Source organism: Lottia gigantea (genome assembly GCF_000327385.1).
Source record: "Lottia gigantea unplaced genomic scaffold LOTGIsca_15, whole genome shotgun sequence".
NCBI lineage: Eukaryota > Metazoa > Mollusca > Gastropoda > Lottiidae > Lottia > Lottia gigantea.
This window is the reverse complement of record NW_008707797.1, coordinates 3,491,567-3,518,525: the sequence shown is the minus strand read 5'-3', so window position 1 is coordinate 3,518,525 and position 26,959 is coordinate 3,491,567. Positions and strand designations below refer to the sequence as shown.

The following is a 26,959-nucleotide window of genomic DNA, read 5'->3' as shown; positions in this document are numbered from 1 at the left end:
TATTAGAGAAAAAATCGTACTGAAATGATATTTAAACAGACCAGACTGTTCGCAATTTCGGGAGTTGATTTGGGTCTTGAATATATGTAAATATTCTTCGGAAATACGCGTTCTAGAATTGTATAAAAATTTCATTAATTCCTTCGAGAATACCTCAAACGAGGAGTTTCGCTTTCTAAAAAGAAATCCCGTTTCTGAGACTAAAGTACAATTGGTCAAACGGATGGCGAATCTGTCATTTTAAATTTGGATACAGAAAATATAACGAAATATCAAAAGACATTGCAGATAAATCGTAACGAAATATCAAAAGACATTGCAGATAAATCGTAACAAAATATTAAAACAAAGAAAAAAATCGTAACGCAATATTAAAACACAAAGCAAAATCGTAACGAAATATTAAAACACAAAGCAAAAACGTAACGAAATATTAAAACACAGAACAAAATCGTAACAAAATATTAAAAAACAAAGCAAAATCGTATCGAAATATTAAAACACTGAACAAAATCGTAACAAAATATTAAAACACAAAGCAAATTCGTATCGAAATATTAAAACACAGAACAAAATCGTAACAAAATATTACAACACAAAGCAAAATCGTATCGAAATATTAAAACACAGAACAAAAAGGTAACAAAATATTACAACACAGAACAAAATCATAACGAAATATTAAAACACAAAGCAAAATCGTATCGAAATATTAAAACACAGAACAAAATCGTAACGCAATATTAAAACACAAAGCAAAATCGTAACGCAATATTAAAACACAAAGCAAAATCGTAACGAAATATTAAAACACAAAGCAAAATCGTATCAAAACATTAAAACACAGAGCAAATCGTAACGAAATATTAAAACACTGAACAAAATCATAACAATTTATTAAAACAATTAAAATGCTGATATCAGGAATGTCAAATTTTAAAACGCAATCGATATCTTTGTCGGATAAAAAAAAAAGCAGGGACAATTAATTTTGAAATCAATGAGATTATTATTTTAAAATCATCGCCGTTCAAACAATCTGATTAATTTGTAAATCTTGATATTTTTCTTCGTGTTTTATCTGAGGATGACTTCACTTGTCATTCATGATCTGACAAGATTGTTATACATCTCATGTTTTGAGTCATATATTATTCAACAAATCAAATGCTCTGCTAGAATTAGGTTAGTCTTTTGATTTGGATTAAACTACATGACGTATTGTTCCTGATACCAACTAATCCATTACCAAGTTTCATTAGCATTTTAATGTACAGGAACCAGACGCTGGAAGTTGCTTTTTGAAAATTGACATAAACTTATGTAGGTATTATAAAGCTCTATCAGTTGGTAAACTGAATAATGGATAGTTGTATCACGAATACTTTCCTAATTCTCATATAATCAGTATCGTATTATTTTAGACCGGAACGATATCATTAGCTAGTAAGTAGAGTCCATAAACACTTATTTATAGATCAGAGAATCTAGGCAAGACAGTCTGTGCTAAAAGCTGGGAAGACCAAATATATGATGATTTTTATTTCCGGAACAGAATTATTGCATAGCGAGGGAATTACCAATTGTCACGTCAGTGGTACCATTGATCTATTTCAAACGCTTGATAAAATCCGAACTTGTTTCCATTTGCCTTTCCTCCGTTCATAACTTAAGTTAACTGTTAAGATAATGCAAGCCATAGGGAAAAAATAAATTTTGTGATTGAATAAAGCATTTGATTGGATGAATATTAAATAACCCAGAACAAGAGATGCATAACAATCTGGCAAGAACATGGATTGTAACAGAAAAAACATAACGAACATCCAGATGTTCATTTTACTCAGATTGGACGATACTGTATTAACTCTATAACTCTATACTAACCTTACTTTTAATACAAATATTTTAATTTTCAGTTGATTTTAAGACAGGTTACCACGTGGCATGATTTAACCAATGTAAACTATCATTGTTGGCCGTACACAGCCTCTGCGTCTAGTCCAATACCCTTCTCTTCCTGTCCGGGTAAGTTTCAGTTCTTGACAGTTACCAATATTAACAGTTCTATATCTCTTCATTAGTCCACATGGTACAGAAAAGTAGGACGTTAAACTCCATTTATTTCATTTCATTTCCTGAACGTGAGACGATGCCTGTTATTGCCGTGAATACGCAGAGTGGTATCTAACGGGAGATACCCTCCTTAAAAACATCCGGCTCCAGTAGTGCCTCTTGTGTTTTATGGCTGATGCATTTACCAGTAGTGACAATAATTTTAGCCAATGTGCAAGCGACGAAATAAGTTTTAATCCGTGAAAATCAAAGTGGGTCCTGTCCTGTCCCGTAATTTCTTCTCATTTTTCATGAGATAACTCGTTTTCACCGTGGGACGTAAAATCCATGTAATGTGTATTTTCAGGTATTGATATAAGATGGATCATAGAACCCCCAGATGACATCAAGGTTGAGCAATATTTTAATACAAGCTATGAATTGATTCTACATCCTCAGTTTTACCCCTGGGCTATAAGCCAGAGTATCTTTGATGCTGCAAACGGAACTGGTATCAGGTAAATTGGTTTAGTATTAGAGTCATAGTGATAGTGTGGGTTGATATTCATGTCATAGAAGGTAAATAATACTGAAGATAAGCATATCATGTCTGAAAGAAAAGCTTACAATTTACATTTTGGAGTTTCGTCCATACATAACAGAATTGCTCTCACTATTGAGGTGAATTGACCCTGAATGCTCAAAGTCAAGTTATTACGAACTTCGTCTTATACATTAACTACAATAGCTACCTTTCTTCCATCCCGGAAGTTTGATTTGATTGGATGGTACGTTAACAGTACAGTCAATCAGAGCCCTTGACAGACAAATTTTATAGCTTATTATTTATATACTTTCTTTTGGGGATTCTACAAGCGTACGATCCAGTCAAACATTTACAAACTTTCGTGATACAAAAAAAGGTACCTTTTGCTGTCAAGGTATGAAACGAAGTTGTTAATATCCTGACATTGTGAAGATGCCCTGAATGGCAAGACAGTGTAGTCATCTTCAAAAACACACGAAACGTGTCTGCATTTAAATCAGACAGTTCATCGATTGACTGTATCACAATATAAATAAAACCGATATACCCAGAGGATGAAGTGTTTATTAACATCTGTTTGAATAGGTAACAGATTTATAAGTGGTTTCTATTATTTTCATAATAGTGGTCGAAGAGTTTTTAATGGCTTCTAATACCATGAATAACATGTAGAGCGAACTGACACATAACTTTTAGATACAACAAATACAACAAATCGTGAACAATAGTAAAACTATAAAGCTATGTACTATTATAGTCTTACTGCCCATGATCACAAATACGGTTCAAATTATATTATCGTTCAGCAAAACAATGATTGTTAGTTCTAGATAACGGACATAACCTTTACGATTTATTTCTCAATGCAATGTCAATTTAATTACACCCACCAGCTATGCTTGGTGAAATAAACAATATTATCTATGAGAGTTGAGTTTAGTAATCCAGTCGCAGTATCCGATATTCCAGATGGGTATGGGTGAGCATGCTCTGCCTCGCTAGCGACACCCATACTAATTTTAGTTGCGCTAGGAGCTCAAATTCAATAAAGTAAATTCTAATAGGTTGAAGAATGATCTGAGAGACAATCCTGTCCAACAACAGAGTCACCGTCTTAGTAGTGTGTTGTTCCAAAAAAATAAGATTGTCTATGTAGACTCTCCGAAATCGATGCCTATTTGCCACCCTTGAAAATTCTTCGCACCCCTATTGTACCCCCACTATATCTTTAACAAATTGAAAAATATCTTATTTTTATAAGTTTTTGCCCGAATATATGTGTACGAATGCATAAAATCAAGAGACTAGACTGAGGATTATCACCCCATTCAGTCTGTCCCCTAATGGTAACCCCAGTCTCGGGAAGCTGGTGTCGCTATTTGTTACGGTAGGGTGATCATGCTCTACTTTCAAGATAACTAAATGCCACTGAATCCGGCAGCATTCTTTCTTCCATCTGTGCTTCCCTTGTCAATCAATCCAGTGATCTGTTAAGTATAGTTGTACTGCATACTTTTCAGAATGATTCTGTTATGGAACCCAAACCCCTGTCGTCACACTTACAATAGTTTTGATTTTTAATGTTAATGTCATAATCATGTTCTTTTGATTTATGTGCAATTTTTCATGGTTAAGCTGAATTATATTTTCGGAACTAAAGTTCGAAAACAAAGTATTCAAATTTGATTATGAACGTCAAAAAATTCATCTAACGGTTAACTATGACAGTTTCGCTAAGGCTCTGAAACAAATGGCGGTTTTACCCGATTGACATTTCATCATTACCTTCTAGTTAGAAACCAACTGATGTGATGGTGTGTTGACACTATCAACAACACTATCAACAGAGCCCCAACTCATTTTCTAATACGCATGGGTGCACCATCATGTTGGAGAAGATTGCGTCATTAAAATACGTTATTACCCTCTTTTTCCCCAACATTTTCCAACTTTTTTACCAACAACCAACAACTCTGTTTACATATACATTGTATATTATATTTATTATCAACGCTTTTACATACTTAGTGTTAATTAAGCACTATTTAAATAGTAGTTGTTAAATATTTACAATTCTATTCACTTTAGAAACATGTATGCTTGTTTAGATATATCAATGATGTACTTCAAATTGTAAATCAGATACAAACTTAAGATTAACTAGCGTAGCTAAATTTCAAATATCAAAATAAACTATGCATGGATTTTATTGTTCAATGTTTCAACAATTTACATTGTCACCATCCTCGCCATCAATACTTTATTTGGTGTGTTATTTGTCGACATATTTCATCGTAAGAACCGTGATAGTCTTTTCGCCAAATGCTCTAGGAAACGTATCCTTTTATGCTAAAAATAGATTTCAAGAAAATATACCAAAATATTTAAGAGATATATCTAAATTTATCTTATCCAGCGTATCCAAAAGAAAAAAATAAAAAGAAACCGATAATTCACAGCCCTGATCTTTTTAAGATAGAAAGAAGGATAGAGCAGAAGTCTTTATCGTGTCAATTGTATTACATGCTAGTCACATTTCCGTTGTTAAAAATGATTCACATAGCTGATATTGAGCTCTTTCAAAAGGTCAGAGATAATACTAAGACGATTACAACCCTTGAAAGACTAATCAACGGTCAGATACGAATCACAATAGGAATAAAACATAGACACACATATAGATTTTTTATATAAGTTTAAAAAAGCTTCAGTAGTACAGAATTGATGGAGTTTTTATTGAAAGAAATAGTGTAATTATGTTCTGCTAGACAGTTCTCTAAACCTCTTCAACTATTGAGTAAGCTTTGAACACAATCTGAAACAATGTAGCTCAAGATTATTCTCCATCAAATCATTGTCAAGCACCTTAGAAACTATACGCTTTGATTGTTATCTGTTTCTTTATCACAAGAAAAAAAGTTCTACATTTATTAAGTACATATTAATTGAAACGTTTTATCATTCGTATTTACATTCATATATTCTTGTCTTATGTCTTGAACTACATTACGAAATATTCGATCCAAGTGGATTGTGCTGAAACCAACTGTCATATTTTTTTTATTGAACTAACCTACCAAATATCAAATCCAAGTGGATTGTGCTGAAACCAACTGCAGTTTTCTGTGGACTAAAAAAGAACTTCATGCATGAGCATAGATAATAATAAACAGTCCTAATTTTACCACAATGTCCTATCATTAATCTAGTGACCCAGCTGAAGCCCAACAATGGTGTGAGACGGTGGTGTGTCCGTCAGTCCAGAAATCCACTCCAGATAACTGCTGTATTCATCATGTCAATGTCCATTCCTGTCCGCTATCAGAGAAAGATTCTGTTAAAGATGGTCTATGTGGTCCATGGATTCCACCTTCCGGTTCTATTTTCACCCATTCCCAGGTAATTCAGTCTTTTTCATGATGAACGCAATGAAATCAAAACTATACCGAGATCGGTTTTTAGGGGAAAAAGGCGAGGGTATAATAATCCATAGTAATAAACAACAACAGATTGATATTTTCAGAACGAATTCGTACCATAATTATTTTTAGAATTCAGCTCTTTGAAATTTATTTCATACAAAAAATGTCTAGGACTTTCGGAGATGAAACGATAGGTTGGAAATCGTGGTATTAATTTCTTGCTGATGGCCTGAATTAGATTGTCATCAACTTGATAACCAAGTCACTGTTGACTTTACTATTTTCAAACTTTCTCTCTCGTTTTTAGTTGGGTTAATGAGAATCAATGTATCTATTGTTTTGATCGGTCTGGGCAAATGAATAAATCTTATTAATTATGAAACTCATCAAAGTCATCACCGATCTTGATGTTGATAGAAATGACACCAATCAAATCATCTAATATCATATTTTATTTAATGTGGTCAGATACCGAAAGCATTTAAACTCATTACCTCGTATAAAAGGTCACCATAGTATCTTTATCAAGTTTTAAATAGTTTGCGATATCAGCATCCGCTGGAAGCGAACGTTAACTTGTCATCTACCAACAACTACCTAGTTTGCGATATCAGCATCCGCTGGAAGCGAACGTTAACTTGTCATCTACCAACAACTACCTAGTTTGCGATATCAGCATCCGCTGGAAGCGAACGTTAACTTGTCATCTACCAACAACTACCTAGTTTGCGATATCAGCATCCGCTGGAAGCGAACGTTAACTTGTCATCTACCAACAACTACCTAGTTTGCGATATCAGCATCCGCTGGAAGCGAACGTTAACTTGTCATCTACCAACAACTACCTAGTTTGCAATATCAGCAAGTTAACTTGTGATCTACCAACCTATTTATCAAGTTGGAAATGACATCAATCAAAATAACCCTATTTGTAGCTTTGTTTGAAGTATTTGTACACACCCACAATATGGTCAGATACAGACGTCTCGGCATATAGAAATATAAATATCATTATAAGACTCATTACCTCTTGTATAAGATTGTCATAATTTGGAAGTCAATTACAATTGCTAAATTGTAAGATTTGAACGACTTATAGAAGCGAGGAGCACATATAACAAAACACAATAAAGACAATACTATGTTTATGTATATTGTGTTGAAACGTTATGTGCCTAACCTTATTAAAAAAGTGTGTTATATTCCATAATATTGTCTTGTTTTGTTAAATTGCTTAATTGATAGCTTGGTTTTTATTATGTTTGATAGTCATTCAACATACTGTTTAGAGTTCGTGGTTATTCAGAGTATCTATTTTTCTATGTTACCTCGTAATTGATGCATGAAATTCTACTTTCACAGTGCATTTTTTAAATTTTATCCTTTCATCGTAGGTAATGGTTGGTCCTCCCACCACAGGAAACTGGACAAGTCTAGTTGCTGGTTTATATACAGAAGGACATACGTCTATCATTGCACATTTTAAAGTGGCGAAGATGCACATTGCAGTAGAGAAAACAGTCCATGTTCTACCGAAAACTGGTTAGTTTCACTGCAATTAATAACTATAAATTCAGGAAGTCAATTGATCAGATAAAAATTAAAACTTGTCTTTCGTTAAAGAATATTTGGTAATTAGATCAATTTTTCTTGAATATACTCTTTTCATGAGATTTCTTCGTTTTTTTATAAGGATACTTTTTCAAGCTTACCTCGCAATTATTCGGGAATTACCTTGCTACAATTTAATAAAAGAAATGCCCACCTGAATATATTTTATCATTAACTATTTATAGAATGGTTATTGCATCTGTCGAGCAACAGAATATATTCATTGGTAATGCCATGTCATAAAGTAGAAAAATGTGACTTTTAGTTCCGTCTCGTTAATAACTAATATACTAATGAGTACACGGTCTTTAGACCCCCTCTAGAAAAACCTTTAATGCTAATTGCTGTTATATTTTAAGAGAAAATATACATTTATGTGTTTTGTGTTTTTTTTTTATGAAAGCATTCTAATTTTACACAGATTTGATTAAAGTTAAAAAATAAAAATCAGCTTTGCATTGACCTATATCATTTTGATCTCACTAGAATACTAGACTTATCTATCTATAGTTGTAGGTTTTACGGTCTATTACAAAATTATTACTGGATACTCTCTGGGGAAAACCTATACTAACACGTTTATTATAACAGATTATTATTGATGATTGAGATCTTTATCAACTTTAATGACTATAGATTTACAGACTATGTATTATTTACTATATAACAGTTTACAACGCCCCGGCGTAGGAGTTGTTGTCGAATTGTTAAACTAATAAATACTGCCACAAGCACTTGGAAAGTAATCAGCATGTTTCGATTTTCGTTTATATCATTAGCCTTCAGAAACATAAAAAAAAATCCATACATGGTCGATCTATTGAACTGACACATTTTTTTTGCGAATTATATAAGATATCTTTAGTTGAAAAACCAAGTTGTATAGTGCTTCCATAAGGGCGAGCGAGCACAAAAGTTATTGCTGGCATTTAATGTGTACGCAGTATATTTTTAATTGTAGGTTTTATAGTAATACAATAATTATATAATTATCTCAGTAATAAAAATGCTACAAGAAAGACAATTCCGTTATCAAAATTTCGTCCAAATTATGGCAAAATGGAAGTTTAAAGTTGGGTAGTATAGTTGACTTCTTCAAAGAGAAGTGCCGCCAAGTGTTTGGATAAGAGGTAAAGGGCTTCATTTAACAAATAATATCCCTTGGGGTAAATTGTGTTAACGCCTTCATTACAACAGACTTTGTGGTCAATAATTTACATGACTAGATCAATGAAAAGTACTAGTTGTACATTACCACGCTGTGTTTTCTCTTTTACTGAATTACACTTTTAATAAATAACACTTGAACAACACCTTATGTGTTTCCATTGAGAGAACACTAGCTGCTTAACTGGCCCTAACACCATAGTGATCACCAGATGCGTAAATGAATAGCGGTCATAAGTTTCGAACACATCTCTCGGTTTCACTGTTACAATATCAAAACAAAACGGAGGGGAAAGTAATTTATCCGGAGGGGCAATGGTGTATTTTGTTTATAAGTTGCAGTAATGGAATTTGTGGGTTGTCAGGGAGCGATCCATTTTTTCGAGGGGAGGAAGGGCATTGCCAACCCCCTTCCCCTAACCCCCTGAATCTATGACCCTGGGCTAATTGAACAGATGATAAAAGGATAATTCAATTTTCAATTTATCAAATATAGTATCGGGAGTATATTGTTAAGATCTATTGTCAAGCTAATACTAAATTGTCCTTGGGGAAAGTTTGATTCAGTACGTATTGGTTGATCAAAGTAATTGGTATCAAAAACATAATTCTATATATTATTAAGCATAAAGAGTTACTTTCCATTAACCATCGTTTTTTTCATTGAATTGATTTCTGTTGTTGTACGGTGCTTAAAAATGTACCAATATTCATTTCACATGCACCAAGTATGTACAGATCAGAGATAACGCTATGATTTCTAATGAATTTTATTTTTTTTAACTAGTATTAAGTATTGATTAGATAAAGTGCTAATATGCTTTCACATCACAAAAAAAAAAACAAAGGGAAAAGTGAAAACTTTTCATTTTACCTTGAATAAAGTGTAAATATTGAAACATGAACAATGTTCAGGGATAAGATGGAAATAGTTCATTAACTACTCTCGTGTTTAAATTGATAAAAATGCTAGTATACCTAGTATATCACATTACAAACCTGATAGCGACAGGTAAATGAGGAAAAATTTAACACCTAACAAATAATACCATTATTACATCAGATACAAGCGATTTATGATTGATATACTTCCACATATAAAAAATTCATTAGCTGCTATCAATGTATTGTCAATATATTGCTTTGGATTTCGGGTTTCGTTTTGCGGTTCAGATCGTTAGTACTTGGGTTTTAACTCTACCTCTAATGTTGCTTAATGGCTATTCAGACCTGTTTCGATCTATATTTGTATCTAATAGTTTGTGGTGATGAACGCTGTGAAGATGATGAAGGTGAAGACTGTTTGACTTGTCCTAAAGATTGTGGTTCATGTCCATTAACAGACTGGGAAATTGCTCTGATAGTTGTAGCTTTGGTTATATTAGCCGTTATATTTATAATTATCATAGCGGTAAGTTATTTGTCCTTATCATTGGCGGTGCCAGCCTCCCGAATCTTGGGGTACAAATAGGGGACAGGCTGGCTCCATGGGGGACAAACTGTCGAGCCTAAATTCAAAATGCGGCAATACTGTGGAGGCGTCATGGTCGCAAGCCTCCCATGGAATGTCTGACAGGGTAGTCCCGGAAAATTTTCGAAAAATTGGACTGATTTGGTATATTCTGACATATAATTTGATCCAAATACGTAAAAAAAAATCATATTTCTTAATTTGTTAAAGATAAAGTGGGTGTACAATAGGGGTGCAAACCATTTACCTAGGATAGACAAGACATGAAGTGTAATAGTACAAAGAGTTCAAAAAATTGGGATTCAATTCTTTATGATGCCTATGGTCTCATAATTACTCAATTTGACCTCCTTGGCATTTCTATTTCCAGTACTTCAGATATCAGCAAAGAAAACTATTATGGGATGAAAGTTGGATCATCTCAAATGATGAAATAAAAGAAGGTTAGTTCAATAATGTTCACTGTCGGCATCATATTATTATTAGTCCGAAACATCTGCTTTTAGCCCAGCTTTTGATAGCTAGTCTTGAATTTGTCGGCCCTACAACTGTTATCGGAGGCTGGAATACTAGCAGATGTTTCTAACTCGGATAATAACGGAAACTGACAAAAAGGGGAATTAATGTTACTTGTAATTTTTGTGATTGAAGAATCGACAAAATTGGGATCCTTAGAGTTAAAAAGACATGCAATATATTCTGGGCCATATTATAGAAATTAGAAAACAAAACGGCATTTTTCACTCATACATCGCATCGCCTCTTCTACAAAAGACACAAACATCGGTTAACTTCTAAATGATTTTAAGTCAGTACCACCAACCACCATTCCAAAGGAAGCTACACCATTTCATCGCCATTTGCTCTGTTCACATTATATATTTTGGTCTATCTGTTATAGATATTGGGTTACGTCCAAATGCTTATGATTCAGTAACATCACGAGGGTTTTTTGTACAAATTTTGTGTCCCAAATACCGTCGTTAAAAAACATACTCACCGTCAATTATGAAACCAGTGATCCCAAAAAAGGCTACGCCGTTTCAGCATTTTTAGCTCAGTTTGCTTTATCTAATTTGGTCTTTCTGTTATAGATATTGGGTTACGAGGGATGTTTGGAAGTATGTTGACAGTCAACACGTCAGATAGTAGAAGCAGTGTGAACACTTCATCTATGTCAGATTCCGCTAGGCGTAGACAGATATTTGCTAATACAGCAATTTAGTAAGTCGAGATTCTATGTGATTAAAGATTATCAGATGAAATGTTACTGTTTGAGCTACTTAAAACGAAACGCAAATGCAATGCCCCGGAATCGCAGTTAGTCTCATCCGTTTCGCGTCCGGGGGCTCGAGGTATGGCGTTGAATATTTTTGTTGTTTACGGTAGCAGCTACTTATACATAAACATTTGGAATCGTAAAGAAGAAACTGGTCATGTTTCTTGTTATATATAAATATAAAATCTTTAAGTTACTAGCGCGACTTGAATACTTTGCAATGAATATTGCATTTTCAGCTACCGAATATCCTTAATCTTGCGAAGAACTACATCTTAAGCTTATATTAATCGTGCAATTTTATTACGTAAGTTTGGCTTGATGTATGGTCTTATTTCAGTAAAGGACGAACGGTAGCCGTAAAGAAAATTCAGAAGAACGACTTCAAACTTTCTCTTGAGATTAGATCAGAAGTGAAAGCCGTAAGGTAAAACTTGATTCTATCTTATCCTTTTTGCTTGTTGTTCAAGGACACCTGAACATATTTGGCGAGAGGAAGGGTGCTTTGTTCTAGGGCGACATTTCTGCAGCAAGGAAAAAGGCAGTGGTTTGTTCAAGGTTGTTTGCTCTGTAGCAAGGGAATAGTATTTACGTTTAAGGCCGCTGGAAGCAGGGGCACAAGTTTTTTTGTTCAAGGACGCTGGAATCTCTGCAGCAAGGGAAAAGGCTGTTTGTTCAGGGCGCCGAAATCTCTGGAACAAGGGAATGCTTTTTTGTTCAAGGATGCCGGAATCTCTGTAGGAAGGGGGCAGTTTTTGTTCAAGGACGCTGAAATCTCTGCAGCAAAGGGAAAGCTTTTTTGTTCAAGGATGTCGAAATCTCTGTAGGAAGGGGACAGTATTTTGTTCAAGGACGCTGGAATCTTTGTAGCAAGGGAAAGGATTTTTGTTAAAGGACGCTGGAATCTCTGCAACAGGGAAAGGCTGTTTGTTCAAGGACGCTGAAATCTCTGTAGGAAGGGGAAAGTTTTGTTCAAGGACGCTGGAATTTCTGCAGCCCGGGGAAAGGTTTTTGACCTTTTTCTAGTGTAACTTGGAAGCCCCCGACAAACATCAAAGGTACCGATGTCGAAATATTTACTCAATATACATGTACCGTATTGAATAATAGTTATGAAATGAACCTGAAATGCCAGTCAGCTTATAATTTCGTCTAAGAATCAATCGGAAACATATCTTATTTTGTAAATTTATGTAATCATAATCATTTCGTCAATATCTTAGTACCATTTTGACATTTTGTACGCTCTAATTATTACTCAAACTTAGTTAACAATGGTTAATAAGACATAAACCATGTAATAGAATTATTTTTGCCAATTCTATAATTTACGCGCTGCTTATTTGCTAAAGCATGTTATATTTATTACTAATATGATATTATAAAATGGATTATAAGGTAGAAAAATGATAAAAGGCCCTTAATTAGTGTCTTTTTTCTATGTAATGCGCAAACCTCATGTGGTCTTAGAAATCAGTCATCACAACGCTTTCGCTAAACTTCAAACGGTAACAACCTTTGGCATAGACATCCAATTCGAAAAACCAGATGATATACTTATCATTGGAGGAGTTCACTACTAAGCTGCTTTTACTCTAAATTTGGCCCTGCTTTGGACTTGATTTTTGAATAACGGAATTGTCTTGCTTGTAAAATTGAGCATAAGACATTTTGCCCATTTGGCTTGATGTAGTTACGGCCCTGGATAACGGACTGGTAGCCTAAACGATTGTTACACCTGTAGCCAATAACAACGTATGATGTCTATTCTGATCCATGGCGATCACTAGTGGATGATTGCATATAGGAAAAGCGGTCATAAAAAGTTGTGAGTTGCATTCGGTACTCATGACCACTTTCGTTATTCGAAACCATACGCAACTGGTATTCGCATTGGTGTGGTGGCACCAATTGTTATATGTATCTTTAACTTACATTAGCTCTAAATGTTGATAAAGATAATAATTAGACTATATACTTGGAATTTTAACTATCGAAATGTGAATAACACGAATACTCAATTTAATTGCTTTAAACGGGATTCTAAAGCGGTTTCCTAGTCTCTGTAAGTTTATCTTCAATTCGCACCGCCCTGATTTCCTGTCAGAAGTCGGTGGCTCTTGTGCTTTCAGACTATAACGTCACTTTGATTAAACATTTTTGGCTTGAATGGTGCAAATAGCAGCTCTCATTATACCTGAGACGCAGAAGACCACAAAACAACCCCTTTAATACGTGATTGATTCTATAATGATAAGAGGCCTAGTGGATCAATGGATTTAATATTCCCCCTTAACGGCAGTAATAATAATATAGGAAAAGAGAAACAAACCGCCCATCCTTGAGCTTAGAGCGCTACATCGACCTCATAATCTATTAAAATTACTTAATTGTTAATGATTAGATTGAAGATTGTAATTGTTGAAGAAAGTTTGTCGATTTGTTGACTTTCGATTTGGCCTCATCAACGGTAGTCCGTTGAAACTTTTCAACAAGAGGTACTGATGTTATATCTGATCTATGATAGGTTCTTAGCTAGAAACTTGCTGATTTTATATCCGACCTCTTATAGTCATAATTGACAGTGTCTTTGCTTGATTTATCGGTATTCTGTTACTTATTAGAAGGCGAATTAGTTACTCGATAGCTGACGGAGGATGGTCAATGATCCTACAATCATGTGTTGCTGGAATGTCTTCAGCTAGTAATATATAAAAAAAAGCGTTAAAAGAGATGGTAGATCGGATAGTGTGGAAATAATCCTCCCTGTCGTCTCAGGGTGAAAGCTAGAAAACAATCTACTAGTTGTAAACTCAACATTTATTGTCTTCGAAGACAGTGTGTAGATATTCGACCAAAACTTCCGTTCCATTTTTTATCAGCTTTATCTTTAATTTAGCCACTACAGTTGGATATTAAGACGGCCTTCTTGAACATTTATAGATTTGATGACATCTCTAGCCAATCAAATCCTTGCCGTCTCCAACGCTGGGATTTGTTGACGCAAACAAAGGTACATCCAATGTCTAATGCTTCTCAGGATACACTAATTGTTTTTACTGATATTCGACCTTTATCCCCGAGGATGACAAATGCTCGTAATTGTAATCAATACGCTTTCTGGCATCGATCTAAAACGTTCTTTGCCTAAACATTGGCAAAGGCTCCTTTCACTTATATATAGATTTCTTTTGGGAGTATTTTGTTCACTCCAGGCTCTTATACCAAAGCTCACTAGTAATATAAGATATATTGATAACATTAAGAAAAATATAACTCGAGATAAATCGATCAGATAGCCGTAAGCACCTCAATATCTACTACTTGAAAATCAATGGAATCCTTTGTAACCCCACTTGGCAATGTACAGCGGACGCTTTCGGCGGACACCAGGCCAGTTCCTTTGTTTTGATGTTTTTGAAATAATTCTGATGATTTTAACATGATCTAGTCTTACAGTTATCCAAGATACTTTTCAAAAGACAATCTGACGTTCGATTCTCCTATAATTGAACAAATAGGGAAACGTTTATAAAATTCTGGCCACATATTCTGGAAACGATCTTAGCGCTAGGATGTCCTAAGTCCTTATCTTCTAACATTGATTCTAGGACATCTTAGCGCTAAGATCGTTTCGAGAATACATGCTCTGGACTATAACTTCACATTTTTGTTTATATTTTAGAGAAATGGATCACCCTAATTTATGTAAATTTGTTGGTGGATGTATAGATATTCCTGATGTTGCTATAGTAACAGAATATTGTCCTAAAGGTAGTTTAAACGACGTATTGCTGAATGATGAAATACCCCTCAACTGGGCTTTCAGGTAGAAATGTTTCTTTCACATTCAAAGTATTGCAATAAAAAAAATCCAAGTACTAACGATCCGAACCGCTAAACGAAACTCGAAATCGACACCTGAAATCTAATATAACACTTTAGCAATAATACATTGGTTGCAGCTATACTATTTATATAATGAATTAAATAAATGAAAGTATTTCGTAATGAAAAGTGGTAGCAGATGTCTAGAGAGTAAACATATCTTGCTACCATGCTAACCTGGCTGAACTTCTTTCTATTTTGGATGGTTATCGACGCTGGTGTCAGAAATCAACTCCAGTCTCAGACGTTCAATTCCACTTAGATGGCCATGTTTATTGTATCAATAATTTAATTAATCATTATTTGATATTCTATACATCATTGTATTGATGTTTCGATTACAAAACGCTGGTAATAACATCTCGCCATTCATCCGTTGACGCTTTGTGTAAAAAAAATGTTCAAATTCTGGTTTTATTTTTAGGTTTTCACTGGCAAGCGACATAAGTCGTGGGATGAGTTACCTACACAGTCGGGGTATGGTTCATGGTCGACTTACATCCAGTAATTGTGTAGTAGATGATAGGTGGACGGTAAAAGTTACTGGTACGTGACCATTCTTCTCTTTTCAATCCATACCTATAATGTGCGTTTCGACAAATTATTCCTTCATTATCTAGTGCCTCGCTAAGAATAGTCTCCCAAATCCTAATTCCTTTGTATGATAAATATACTTAATTAGAAATTTTTTACTCTGTGTTTCATTTATCCCAGATTTCGGTCTACCAACATATCGAGCAGTTGATGTAACATGTGATGAGGACAAACAAGAACAGGTTTATAAAGAAACAGCTAGAGATGTGTATATTGCACCAGAAATCAGAAAGGGTGTGACACGGTCGAGCTGTCCTGGAGATGTATACTCATTTTCCGTCTTACTGGTGGAAATAGCAAATAGAAATGATCCATATGGGGTATGAAGATATAAATGATTCATTTCAATATTCGCTAATCAGATTCGTCGAGAATTCTGTCACAATCCTCTGAAAATTAGTTTTCGGTCAAAATAAATTATCAAAACTCATTGTGTTAGCTGTTTGGTTAAATAAAATAACATAGCACAATATGGTTTCTTGCTCTTTAGTCACGGAAATGTCAACTTGCTGGCCCCAGAATAATATTTAGTGGATATACAGATCTGGTGTTCACGAATTCGATTACACCATTTTGTGTCAAATATTGAATATACATTTTGTATGACCATTGATAACCCAGTCATAAGAAGAATACGTTTGCGGGCAACAGCTTCAAGGAATATTTATTTTGTTTCCAGGATGAAGATAGAAGTGTCCTACCAGGGGATTGGAAACCACCTCTACCAGAAGAAGATGCAACTGTTGATAAAGAGAGCCGATGTCCTTGTCCGTTTGAATATTGCTCGGTAACAACGAAACATTTCTGCTTTTACCCTTCCTGTATTGTAGTTTGTTTCCTTTGTCAACAATTAGACTTATTATTCTATCAATATGCCAGCTTTGGTCAGAAATATCTGGAGAGATATTGTCAAAACAACACCGAAAAATTCAGATGAAAATATACTTTCAACCAATGTACTAAATCTCTAGCATCAATATCTTTAGAGGTGTCAAACTAACCAGGATATCTCACTTCTTTATGTCTTTACTTTTATGTCCAAGAAGAGGACACCGATATGAAACCTCATTTCTTTGATTTGGGTCCAAGGGGTGAAAAATCAACGACGTTAACATAAGAGTCTCATATTCTGAATTATTCAATTGTAGCTGTAATTGACTAATCATTTCTGTTTCAGTTAATAAAAGACTGTTGGAATAACGAACCAGAGGAAAGACCAACTTTTGACACCATCAAGAAAACTATATATAAAATAAACCCTAATAAACTCAGTGCTGTCGATCTCATAATGCATATGGTAAGTCACTAACAAATCAACCATCTTGCTTAGGCTTTACACGTTTACACATTATAGTGCTTGGAGAAGTGTTACATATTTAGTCCGGCATAATATTGCCCTTCACAGTTTATATGACGTGATATCACATTCTCACATCTATATATCACGTCTGAGGAACTGATTAGGGCCAGATTTATCGGGCTAGTATATTATTTGTGTAACACTCGATACAGGATGCTTTTACACTCCGATTCTGTTTGCCAGATTTCTCAATTATCAATTTGTTACGTTTGACATTTTTCTATTAAGATGTTATAATGATTTCTTTCGTTTCAGATGGAAAAATACTCGAAGCATTTAGAATCCATAGTTGTTGACAGAACACGTGATCTGGTGGCTGAGAAACAAAAAACTGACAAATTATTATACAGTAAGTAATGCACAGGCCATCCATTGTTTTCCAAAAGGTTTAACTTTGGGGAGAAAACGGGTCTCAATCTACATGTTGATAAATCGAAGGCAAACGTGAGTTGATTGAAAAGCATTGCAGACGGAGAAGGCAACTCAAAATTTTCAGCTCTTAAAAAAGACCCATTTACACTGATCTGGAACTAAAATCCATTCCATTGCTCCATAGAAAACCAATATTTTATTTGCAACTTGATGCTTTCACTGTAGGTATGTTACCAAAACCAGTAGCGGATCAGCTGCGACAAGGTACCGTGGTAAACGCTGAATCGTTTGATGAATGTACCATCTACTTCAGTGATGTGGTAGGATTTACAACTCTCTCGGGTAAAAGTACTGCTATGCAAGTTATTGCCCTGCTAAATAAACTCTATACAACTTTCGATGAAATTATAGACCAGTTTGATGTGTATAAAGTTGAGACTATAGGTGACGCTTGTAAGTATACCATGATAACTTATTAAATGGAACGAAGGTATTGGCCGAAGGAGAAACAGTGGCGGAGCCAAAGGGGGGCGACTAGTTTTGGAACCCCCTGTTTCCTGGGCCTAAAGATAGTGCCTTTCGTATGAGTCTTGAAATGTTTTCATGGTCCTCATACTCTAGACAACCTAATTTAATTATTTCTTTTCTTCTCGTCTGATATTGTTCGTCTCCATTGTAATCTACACAAAAACAATGACAATTGTAATCCCACCCTTATTCTGCTATGTACCAATTTAACTGATTTAGTTCCAGCTCAAAGAACAAGTTTCTTGGAAAACTAAGTAATTATAATGGCTGGCTTAAATCGGTTTTCAATATATTTGATGTGTATCTATGAATTATGAATACACAATAATTACAATTTGTCATAATGAAATAAAATATGCAAATAAAAGAAAACAAATGATTGACTGGCTGTATTTAAAATTCTCTTGACTAAAAGATGCATTATTTATCATATTGTGAAAATGTCCCTTGGGTATTCTGTCATCTTTCTCTTTACAGACATGGTTGTATCTGGTGTTCCGATAAAAACAGAATTCCACGCCCGAGAGATCAGCAATATGTCTTTAGAAATAGTGGCAGCGTGTAAAAAATTTGTTATACCACATCTTCCTGACGAACTATTACAGATTCGTGTTGGCTTACATTCAGGTAGATAATCTTACAGTCAATATTGCTGGGGAAACGACGTCTTCACCATCTCCATCTAATACCTTGACATCATTCAAAACTTTTCTTGTATCGCAACAATTGGTAAATGCAGTACTCTAGCGAATACAACCAATCAAATCCCAAGATAGAAAGCCTGTTAACAAATAAACCAGGGTTCGAACCCATGGCCCCTAATCGCCTATAAGATGACATTCATCCACGCTGTAAATATGTTTTCTCGTCTTTGTCAGTGATGTTGATGAAACGTCGATGTTTCATTGACCGTGGTGCCTTAATTATTTGATTGCACTATTGTAACAAGTGAATATGGCGCCCATACACTATCGATGTAACCCTAACACACCCACTAACGTATCCTAACTCTACCTATTGGTATTGGTTCAGTTGTTGTATTGAGAATGCTTTCAGGTCCAGTATGTACTGGTGTAGTTGGGTTAAAGATGCCTAGATATTGTTTATTCGGTGATACTGTTAATACAGCTTCTAGAATGGAATCAAACGGTGCAGGTAAGGTAATCTGTTGTCATGCAGAGTCTAACGGCTGACGGTGCTAAGCAAAATTATTATTGTTGGCAGACGTATAGTTCCATTATTCTCCATTATCATCTATAATGCAGAAGGATCTTGCATATTCTATTATTATTTTATTTTCATCGACGACATATTATGTATTAAATCAATACAATTGGATACCTCGAATCTTAATTGGTATATTTGTATTTATTATTATATCTATAGCTTACAGAATCCACATCAGTTCGTCAACACATGACCATCTAGAGATGATAGGAGGTTACATTTTCGAGTGTAGAGGAGCCATACCCATAAAGGTAAGAGAAAGAATCCAATTAAATAGATGATGCAGTGGCTCAACGGGATGTGGGTTGTGTCTCCTCCGCCGGGAAATTTTAGCATATCAAATGTATCCAATGAAATACGAACAAAATCTGTGGTTTTGAAACTTTGAAGTGGATATAGAAAAGTCTGGTTCTCGGGTGAAGATATGCTCGCGGTCATAAGTTTCGAACCCGACTAGATAATTATTGTTCGTTGTATATTACAGGGAAAGGGTGAAATGGTCACTTGGTGGCTTCTATCCAAAACACCAGAAATATCAAGTTCATCCGGAAGTAATTTTTCCATGTCTACACAAGGAAGTAGACCATCATCAGCATTATCAAGTCATTCTAAAACAAAATTAGTTTATGTTCAAGAATCGGGTACCGTTTTAAGCGTAGTTATATTTTTTAAATATTGCCAAACAGGTCTTGTAACATAATGAACTAGTTGACAAAACGAGAAGCTATAAGCGAGTATTATCCTGGGTAAAAAGATAAATGAAATCGTTTTCTTCATATTTTACAGTAATACACAGTTATCTGGACTTACATGAAAAGTGACATGGTCCAATCAGTTAGCATTTAAAATATTGATAACAACTTTATCTATATTTCTGCTGAAGAATTTAGGAGAAACCTTTGAAATATGTATTGGGTTTTGCATTTATTTTTGTGTTATTTTTCAGGAAACGGAAGGAAGGAAAACTCACTAAGTTCCAGTGATTCTGGATTTCACTGAAGTTAATTTGTTTGCCTTGTGAATATCATTTAAACAGAAACACTTTCTCAGCGCCAGGCGGTGCTAGCTCTAGGCACTACATCAGAATATCATTCTGCCAAAACGTTGTTATATTTAAGAGTGTTTTCAGCTCTGCGCCGCATGTATTTAAATTTCATTACGAAACAGAAGTTAGCTCCGTAACGATTCTGGAGCAAAAATAACCATCAGAAATCAGATGATGTTCTTATAGATTGACCAAAATGCGACCGAAACACCACGTGATAATCGTTGATGATACGCATCAGGAAAGACAAAAAAGATGATTCGTGTTTGTATATACAACGCTTCTACCCACCTCTTCGACCTGCAATATTGACAGGAAATTGTGTTGAAAACGACGAATTACAGATTACCACCTGAAGAGCATTTTGATATACAATCCACATTTACATCTATCATGTCAACTTTATGTACCTTGTGCAATAATAAAATTAATAGTAAATATTTTCAGTGCAATAAATACTCGTATGCCAAAAGTTGTCGACATCCGAAACAATTTATGAGGCTAGGGGATATCTTCATTGTCTCTTGGAAATTTGTTATGGTCGTCCCCGAATTGATTCGGTAGATGGCAGGTCAGCAACCTCGTTCCGTGTGCGTTATCTGACGTTTAGAATTCAATAAGTTTCTCTTAAATATTTTAGAATGGGATTAATCTGGATTCATTGTGGAGAATGTTCTATAGGACGAGATGCAACCTTCAGAGGACTTACAAACTCTTTCAGAACAACCCATTGCATCCTTCCATCTGTTTATCAACTGGACATCAATATGCTGGGTCTTCATAGCTAATACCGTCAATTTTTGGAATGGTACAGGAGGTGGGGTGTTACCTGAGAGCAAATGGATTTTCAAGGACCTGAAAATGTGCAATTGCCGACATGTTCTACTTCTAGAAAAATATTGTTTTTGTCGCTAACCACAGCTGCGGTCCGATCCTTCATTCCTACATTTGATCACAGTTGCTAGCAGGCAATTTCTGGCTATAAACAACTTCAAGAATGAGACGAGATGCTCTTAGTACATTGGTTCAGAAAGATCGAGGCAAACATATAAAAAATAAATAAACAGTAAATAAAAATCTTTATTAGCCAACAAATAAAATAACAAAACCTAGGATTTAAAACTTTGTAACATAGTTTGAGCACTGTCAGTGTTCCAACCCTGGTGTTTTAAAGGTCCGTTAACAACTTGTAAATAGCGACATAGATAGGTCTCTCCTATATCTCTATAATCTATCTCCTCAGTTTGAAAATAACCTAGTTTATCACAGTGGTTCAACCAATAACACATTTCACCAGCATATACTAAACTAAGTAGGTGAGTATCTGAATAAATACCTGTGGAAAATACAAACACATAACACATGTTAGCAAACATATCTCTTGTACTTTATAGAAGAGAATGAAATGAAGTTCTAAGTCTTGCATTCTTGTTTGAGATAAGCTAATGGATGAGACACCTCTGATTTGCATCACTTTAAGGCTTTGATCATATGAATAATATAGCTAGAAGTCCTTGCTAATAGAGAACAGAAAAGATATAAAAGTGTATTTGCCTCTAAATATAATAAACAACCTACATTCTATGTTTGTATTCATGATTCCTGGTAATCTTGAGACACATAGTATTATATCCTTTCACTAAGTACAAGGTATACCAGCATATATATGTTAAGTAATGGAACATACTTAGGTTTACAGCTGTAATGGACCACTTTTCTTAACAGACTATATAGATATGTAAGTATATATGTAGATATATAATATAGTATATTACCAATACCTGATTGTATTAAATGAAGAGTATCATCATTCTGACTTTCTGTATCTTTATCAATATCTACAGGTTCTCTTGTTTCTAACATACATCTTAAATTCTCTACACCAATAACTAAATACTGAAATATACACACAAGTTCACAATGTCAAAACACAGCAAACACAGAGGGGGGAATGCATTCAGAAAAAAACTAAGAATTGCTTTATGTAGGTACAAATTTTCATGTTTTCATCAATAAAAAGACTTGCTTAACCTTTTGAAATTGTAATTCCTGTGAACGTGATAATGAACATGTGATACTGATACCAGTGAGTACAGTAGTCCAGTATGAGCTATCATTAAAATATCTAAATGTAATTAACCTGTTTATACTGTTGAAGATTGTTTTTAATTCTAGATGTATCTGATTCTATTGTTTTACAATACATATATAACAACGCTCCCTTCCTCCAATAAATACACTCTAATAGTTCATCTCCTGTTGTTTCTCGTAACTGTAAGAAATACAGGCAATCACTCTGAGAATAAAACTTCTTTGGTTGGTAAACCATGGTGCAGAACTTAGAGCTAATCCCCCCTCCTCTCTCTTCAGAAATTTAGATGACTTGATAGACTTGTTAAGTCAAATAGTTGAGCTTCCTTAAAAAAATGTTGGCCCCTCCTGAGACCTTGGCTAGCTACAGGCTTGATGGACACAGAAGAATAATTTTTCCCATCTTGAATGATCAAAGATAGTTAAAGTAATCATGCAACATTTTAAATATTTTTTTGGTACCTACATGTTTTTTAGGTTCTAAATGCTTGCCTAAGGCTAATAGACCATCTAATTCATCTGAAAATATACAAAAAACTTTTAACTAATTCAAATATTTGATTAATATTTGTCTTACTCTGAAACCAGAGATAGTAATTTGAGAATAAGGAAAGAAATTATATTCAATGTTCCTTCATTAGAGGAGTTCATGCATATATGCACTTTCCTGCAATAGAGTACATGTTGTTTTCAACCAGTGTTCTTGGGATTGATTAAAGGTCCTACCTAATATATTCTGTATAACTCCAGTAGAAACATCAGGTGGAAATTCTTCATCTACCAGTTCATTTTCATCAATAAAAGTAACATCTAATACTATCTGAAATTAAACTATACCATGATTTCTTACTTTACTTAAGGTTAAGGGATGCTCGGGGCTCAGGGATACACTTGATACATGCATTTAATACAGTTTCTTGCAGAAATACACTAGATAGTAAAATAAGTATTTATGGCAAACCGAATAAAGAAAGATCCACTTTTTCTCACCGGAATGAATTGTTGTAGATATTTAGTTAAGTCAATGGTTGTTGGTTTACTGTCAGCTGATAATTTTATAAGTAAATCTTCACATTTTTTACTGCATTCTTCACATTTTGATATCACTTCTAAATTTCCTGAAATATACAAATATCATTATTGTTGTCATTGGAAGGGCCTTTTACGGTATATGGAATAAAAATCCAGATAAAACAGTTCGATATTGTTCATCAGATTATAATCTGACTTCCCCTAGGCTACTCTCCATTGCTAAGAGATAAATGCTGGCAGGTCATAAGACCACAATTAAATAAGCTTATAAATGAAATATTTGCAAACATAAAACTCAACATGGCATCATCTGAATGAACAGTATGAACCTTAAAGAACTCTTAAATTTGGTTTAACCGTCATTAGGCTAATAGCCTATTCTACTTCGATGTCAACTCACTTGAGTTCATTAGGTCTACGCAATGTAAGAAACACATTTTGTCTGTGGTAAGGTTCTTTTCATAACTCAAAATACTAAATGATGTAAAAATCCATATTACCTTTTGCCTTATGTGTTCTACCTTTGATTCCTGCAAGCGTGTCTTTGATTTTTCCCACGAATTCAACAGAAAAGTTATTCTCTTCTATGGGGGCTGCCATTTTGTTTTAAATAAGAGTAGTCTCCCCTTTACTAAGCGGATCACTGTTACTTTATCCATATTATATAGTTCTATTGCTTTATCCAACAAACACCGAGCTTATCTTCCAAGTTTTATAATAATAAGGCTTAGGTTATAGATAACAATTTCACAGACTTCCATCCAATGGTATCTTTTATTCATTTTAACAGGATTATTATATATAAATTCTCTTAATTAAGATATATATATACGTCTGTACAGGAGAAGAATGGGTTTCGTAGCCCACCGCACCCCGGGTGCCCAAAATTGGTCGTGATTGGGAATACTAATGTAGGCGAACTTCTCAGTCAGACAAAGGGGAATAGGATCTCCAAGCTTTTTTCTCACCCTCGCCCTACTCTACTCAATTTCTTATAGGACTATAGCTATTTTTCTCTATTTCAATGAGATGAAATTTGAAAAAATATTCGTGTTTTTTTTAATCGTATAGTCGTAGGAACTCTGACTCGTCTAGTCAACCCCTGGGCCTATATAAGCATACCATTTCCCAATCAATATTTTTCATTAATTTAGCCAAGGCTGTATTCTTGCTATTAAGTAAGAGAACTAGATTAAAAATCCGAGAATGTTATATCTACCGTATTCAGATTAAGGAAGTACATTTTGACAAGCTGTCAGATTATCGTGTTAAATCTGTATTTTCTAATCGACCCCATTCAATAGTTAATTAATCAGTTAATCTGGGGCTTCATAAGGCGTGGTAAATTCCAATTACCATCGACTACGACTATCAACAACTACCTAGTTTGCGATATCAGATATCAGTTAACCTGTCATCTACCAACCAACAAACCAGTAAGGTGATAGGCTAAGCTGGAGTCTATAGGCTATGTATGTTTAAAATTCAAATCTTGAAGACATAAACTGTACATTCCGGGAAAGAATTAACGATTACAGAGCTTCAAGAAATTGTAAATTCAAATAGGCATGTGTTTTGTGTTGCGAATTTGGAACAAATAACGAAGAATTGTGAGTGGAAATATTCCATTTAGTCATTGCATGACATAATTATAGTTACATTTACTCTAGTATCTGTAGCCAAATGTTTCTATTACGATAGCAGGTACTTCTTTTTCGGGATTTTAGTACCAGCATCACAGCGGAAATAGGCATACAGAATGAAATCAGAAAGATTAGACATTGATAGAAAAATTGACCTGTTCATGAATAAAGAAACTACATGTCGAGAGCTGCAGGAAACATTTAAGAGTGTTGAGATTCAACGTCGACGTTTTCTTAAAGACATTGATAATTCCATGAACAGATTTAAAGCCAAATATGGCGGGTATATCCAACATGCTGAGTCCACCAGACGACGTAGTGTCCACAACATCTCGTGCAGTGATTCTATAGGGACTTTCAGACAAAGGAATTCGGTAACAGGCAAAGACCAAGTTCGCCACTCAATAGAGTCAGGAGCAGTAAGCCAGCTTTCGAGACGAAGAAATTTTGCTCAACCTGAATCTATCAATAAACAGGCTCAAGGGAAGTTACTCTATCGGCGGAGATCGACACTTACCCACAATGAACTCGGTTTCCGCGAAAATTATAACACAGTTTCAATAACGATGGACAGATATAATGGTGCTTCTGAATCACCGCATTCAGCTGCAGAAAAAGATGGAGGCGACCATCAGCATGACTCCACCAAAGAAAAATATCCTGTATTAGATAATCGTAAGATATATACGTCTAGTCGCGATATCACGAGACGACATTCTGAACCAGAGTGCAGTGAAATGAGGAATGATGTCGACAACAAAAAAGTGAGACACAAATCGGAGACAGCATATCGAACACAATTACTAAATTTAGAAGATGATAAAAATGAAAAAGATAATATCGGTAATTATAATGTTGTAGATTCACCATCCAGTCGTTTGAGTCCTACTCCAGACGACATTGCCAAAATAAAAGATGGCGGCGAAAATGTCGAAACCAAAAAAGTGCAGACGAATCAAAACATGAGTAAATGGTCGCGAGTAAAGGAGCTAACAATGAAAGTCCAGGCCGAAGAAAAACAGGAAGTATCACTCTTTGATGTGGCTTTGAATTTGTGCCCTAAAATTGAAAAGCGAGTAGAATTCAGAGGCCAAGAAATATCCCAGAAAGCTGTGGAAAAAATTAAACCAAAATGGCATCTTTTACGTCGCAAATCTATCATAGCAGATCAACCAAGCGGTCCAGAACGAGTATCAGTGAACGACCTCGAGACAATTTGTCCAAAACTGGAAGATAATGAACTAGAAATGAACACTTTAAAATCCTTGTTAAACTTTCGCAAGGGACATAAGAAAATCGAGATAGTGGCCAGATTATTAAGTGACCATATCCGAACAGATACTGGACCCTCGTTTAATTTGAAAGAAGGGGCATGGGCCGCAGCTCTATCATCATGTAGGTATTTAAGATAATGGCCACTGGCAGGATTTACATTTCAAGATAGTGGATTAAATTCTGCACATCCCTTTTTTATTTTGCTTTTTAGGCCGAATATTTTCTTTAAAATTAGACGTTTTTGATTCACAATTAATAAAAAATATTTTCGTGTTGCCTCCCTTGTATTTGATAAAAAAGCAATATATTATATTACCTCCCTTGAACTAGGAAAATTTCATCTCCGAAATAA

General features: G+C 34.7%; 3 protein-coding genes across 3 annotated transcripts; 2 read left to right on the top strand and 1 right to left on the bottom strand.

Annotated features, from left to right (window-relative positions):
* Positions 1 to 1,934: 1,934 nt before the first annotated feature.
* LOTGIDRAFT_112412 (hypothetical protein) lies at positions 1,935 to 20,221 on the top strand (the record flags this gene model as incomplete). Its single annotated transcript, XM_009050571.1, has 19 exons — positions 1,935 to 2,028; positions 2,423 to 2,573; positions 5,812 to 6,001; positions 7,419 to 7,566; positions 10,062 to 10,213; positions 10,644 to 10,716; positions 11,368 to 11,497; positions 11,893 to 11,979; positions 15,238 to 15,381; positions 15,865 to 15,986; positions 16,155 to 16,354; positions 16,714 to 16,821; positions 17,212 to 17,331; positions 17,650 to 17,743; positions 17,992 to 18,219; positions 18,772 to 18,921; positions 19,351 to 19,449; positions 19,681 to 19,772; positions 20,006 to 20,221. Coding segments are annotated over 19 exons (2,598 nt in total), but the record flags the coding sequence as incomplete, so codon positions are not given.
* Positions 20,222 to 21,675: 1,454 nt separating this feature from the next.
* On the bottom strand, positions 21,676 to 23,474 carry LOTGIDRAFT_112314 (hypothetical protein; the record flags this gene model as incomplete). The annotated part of the gene is made up of 4 exons (XM_009050570.1): positions 21,676 to 21,902; positions 22,348 to 22,462; positions 22,707 to 22,819; positions 23,321 to 23,474. Coding segments are annotated over 4 exons (609 nt in total), but the record flags the coding sequence as incomplete, so codon positions are not given.
* A 1,974-nt stretch (positions 23,475 to 25,448) lies between these two features.
* Positions 25,449 to 26,744, top strand: LOTGIDRAFT_157988 (hypothetical protein; the record flags this gene model as incomplete). The annotated part of the gene is made up of 1 exon (XM_009050569.1): positions 25,449 to 26,744. One exon carries the CDS (start codon positions 25,449 to 25,451, stop codon positions 26,742 to 26,744), a length of 1,296 nt encoding a protein of 431 aa, XP_009048817.1.
* Between the last annotated feature and the right edge of the window lie 215 nt (positions 26,745 to 26,959).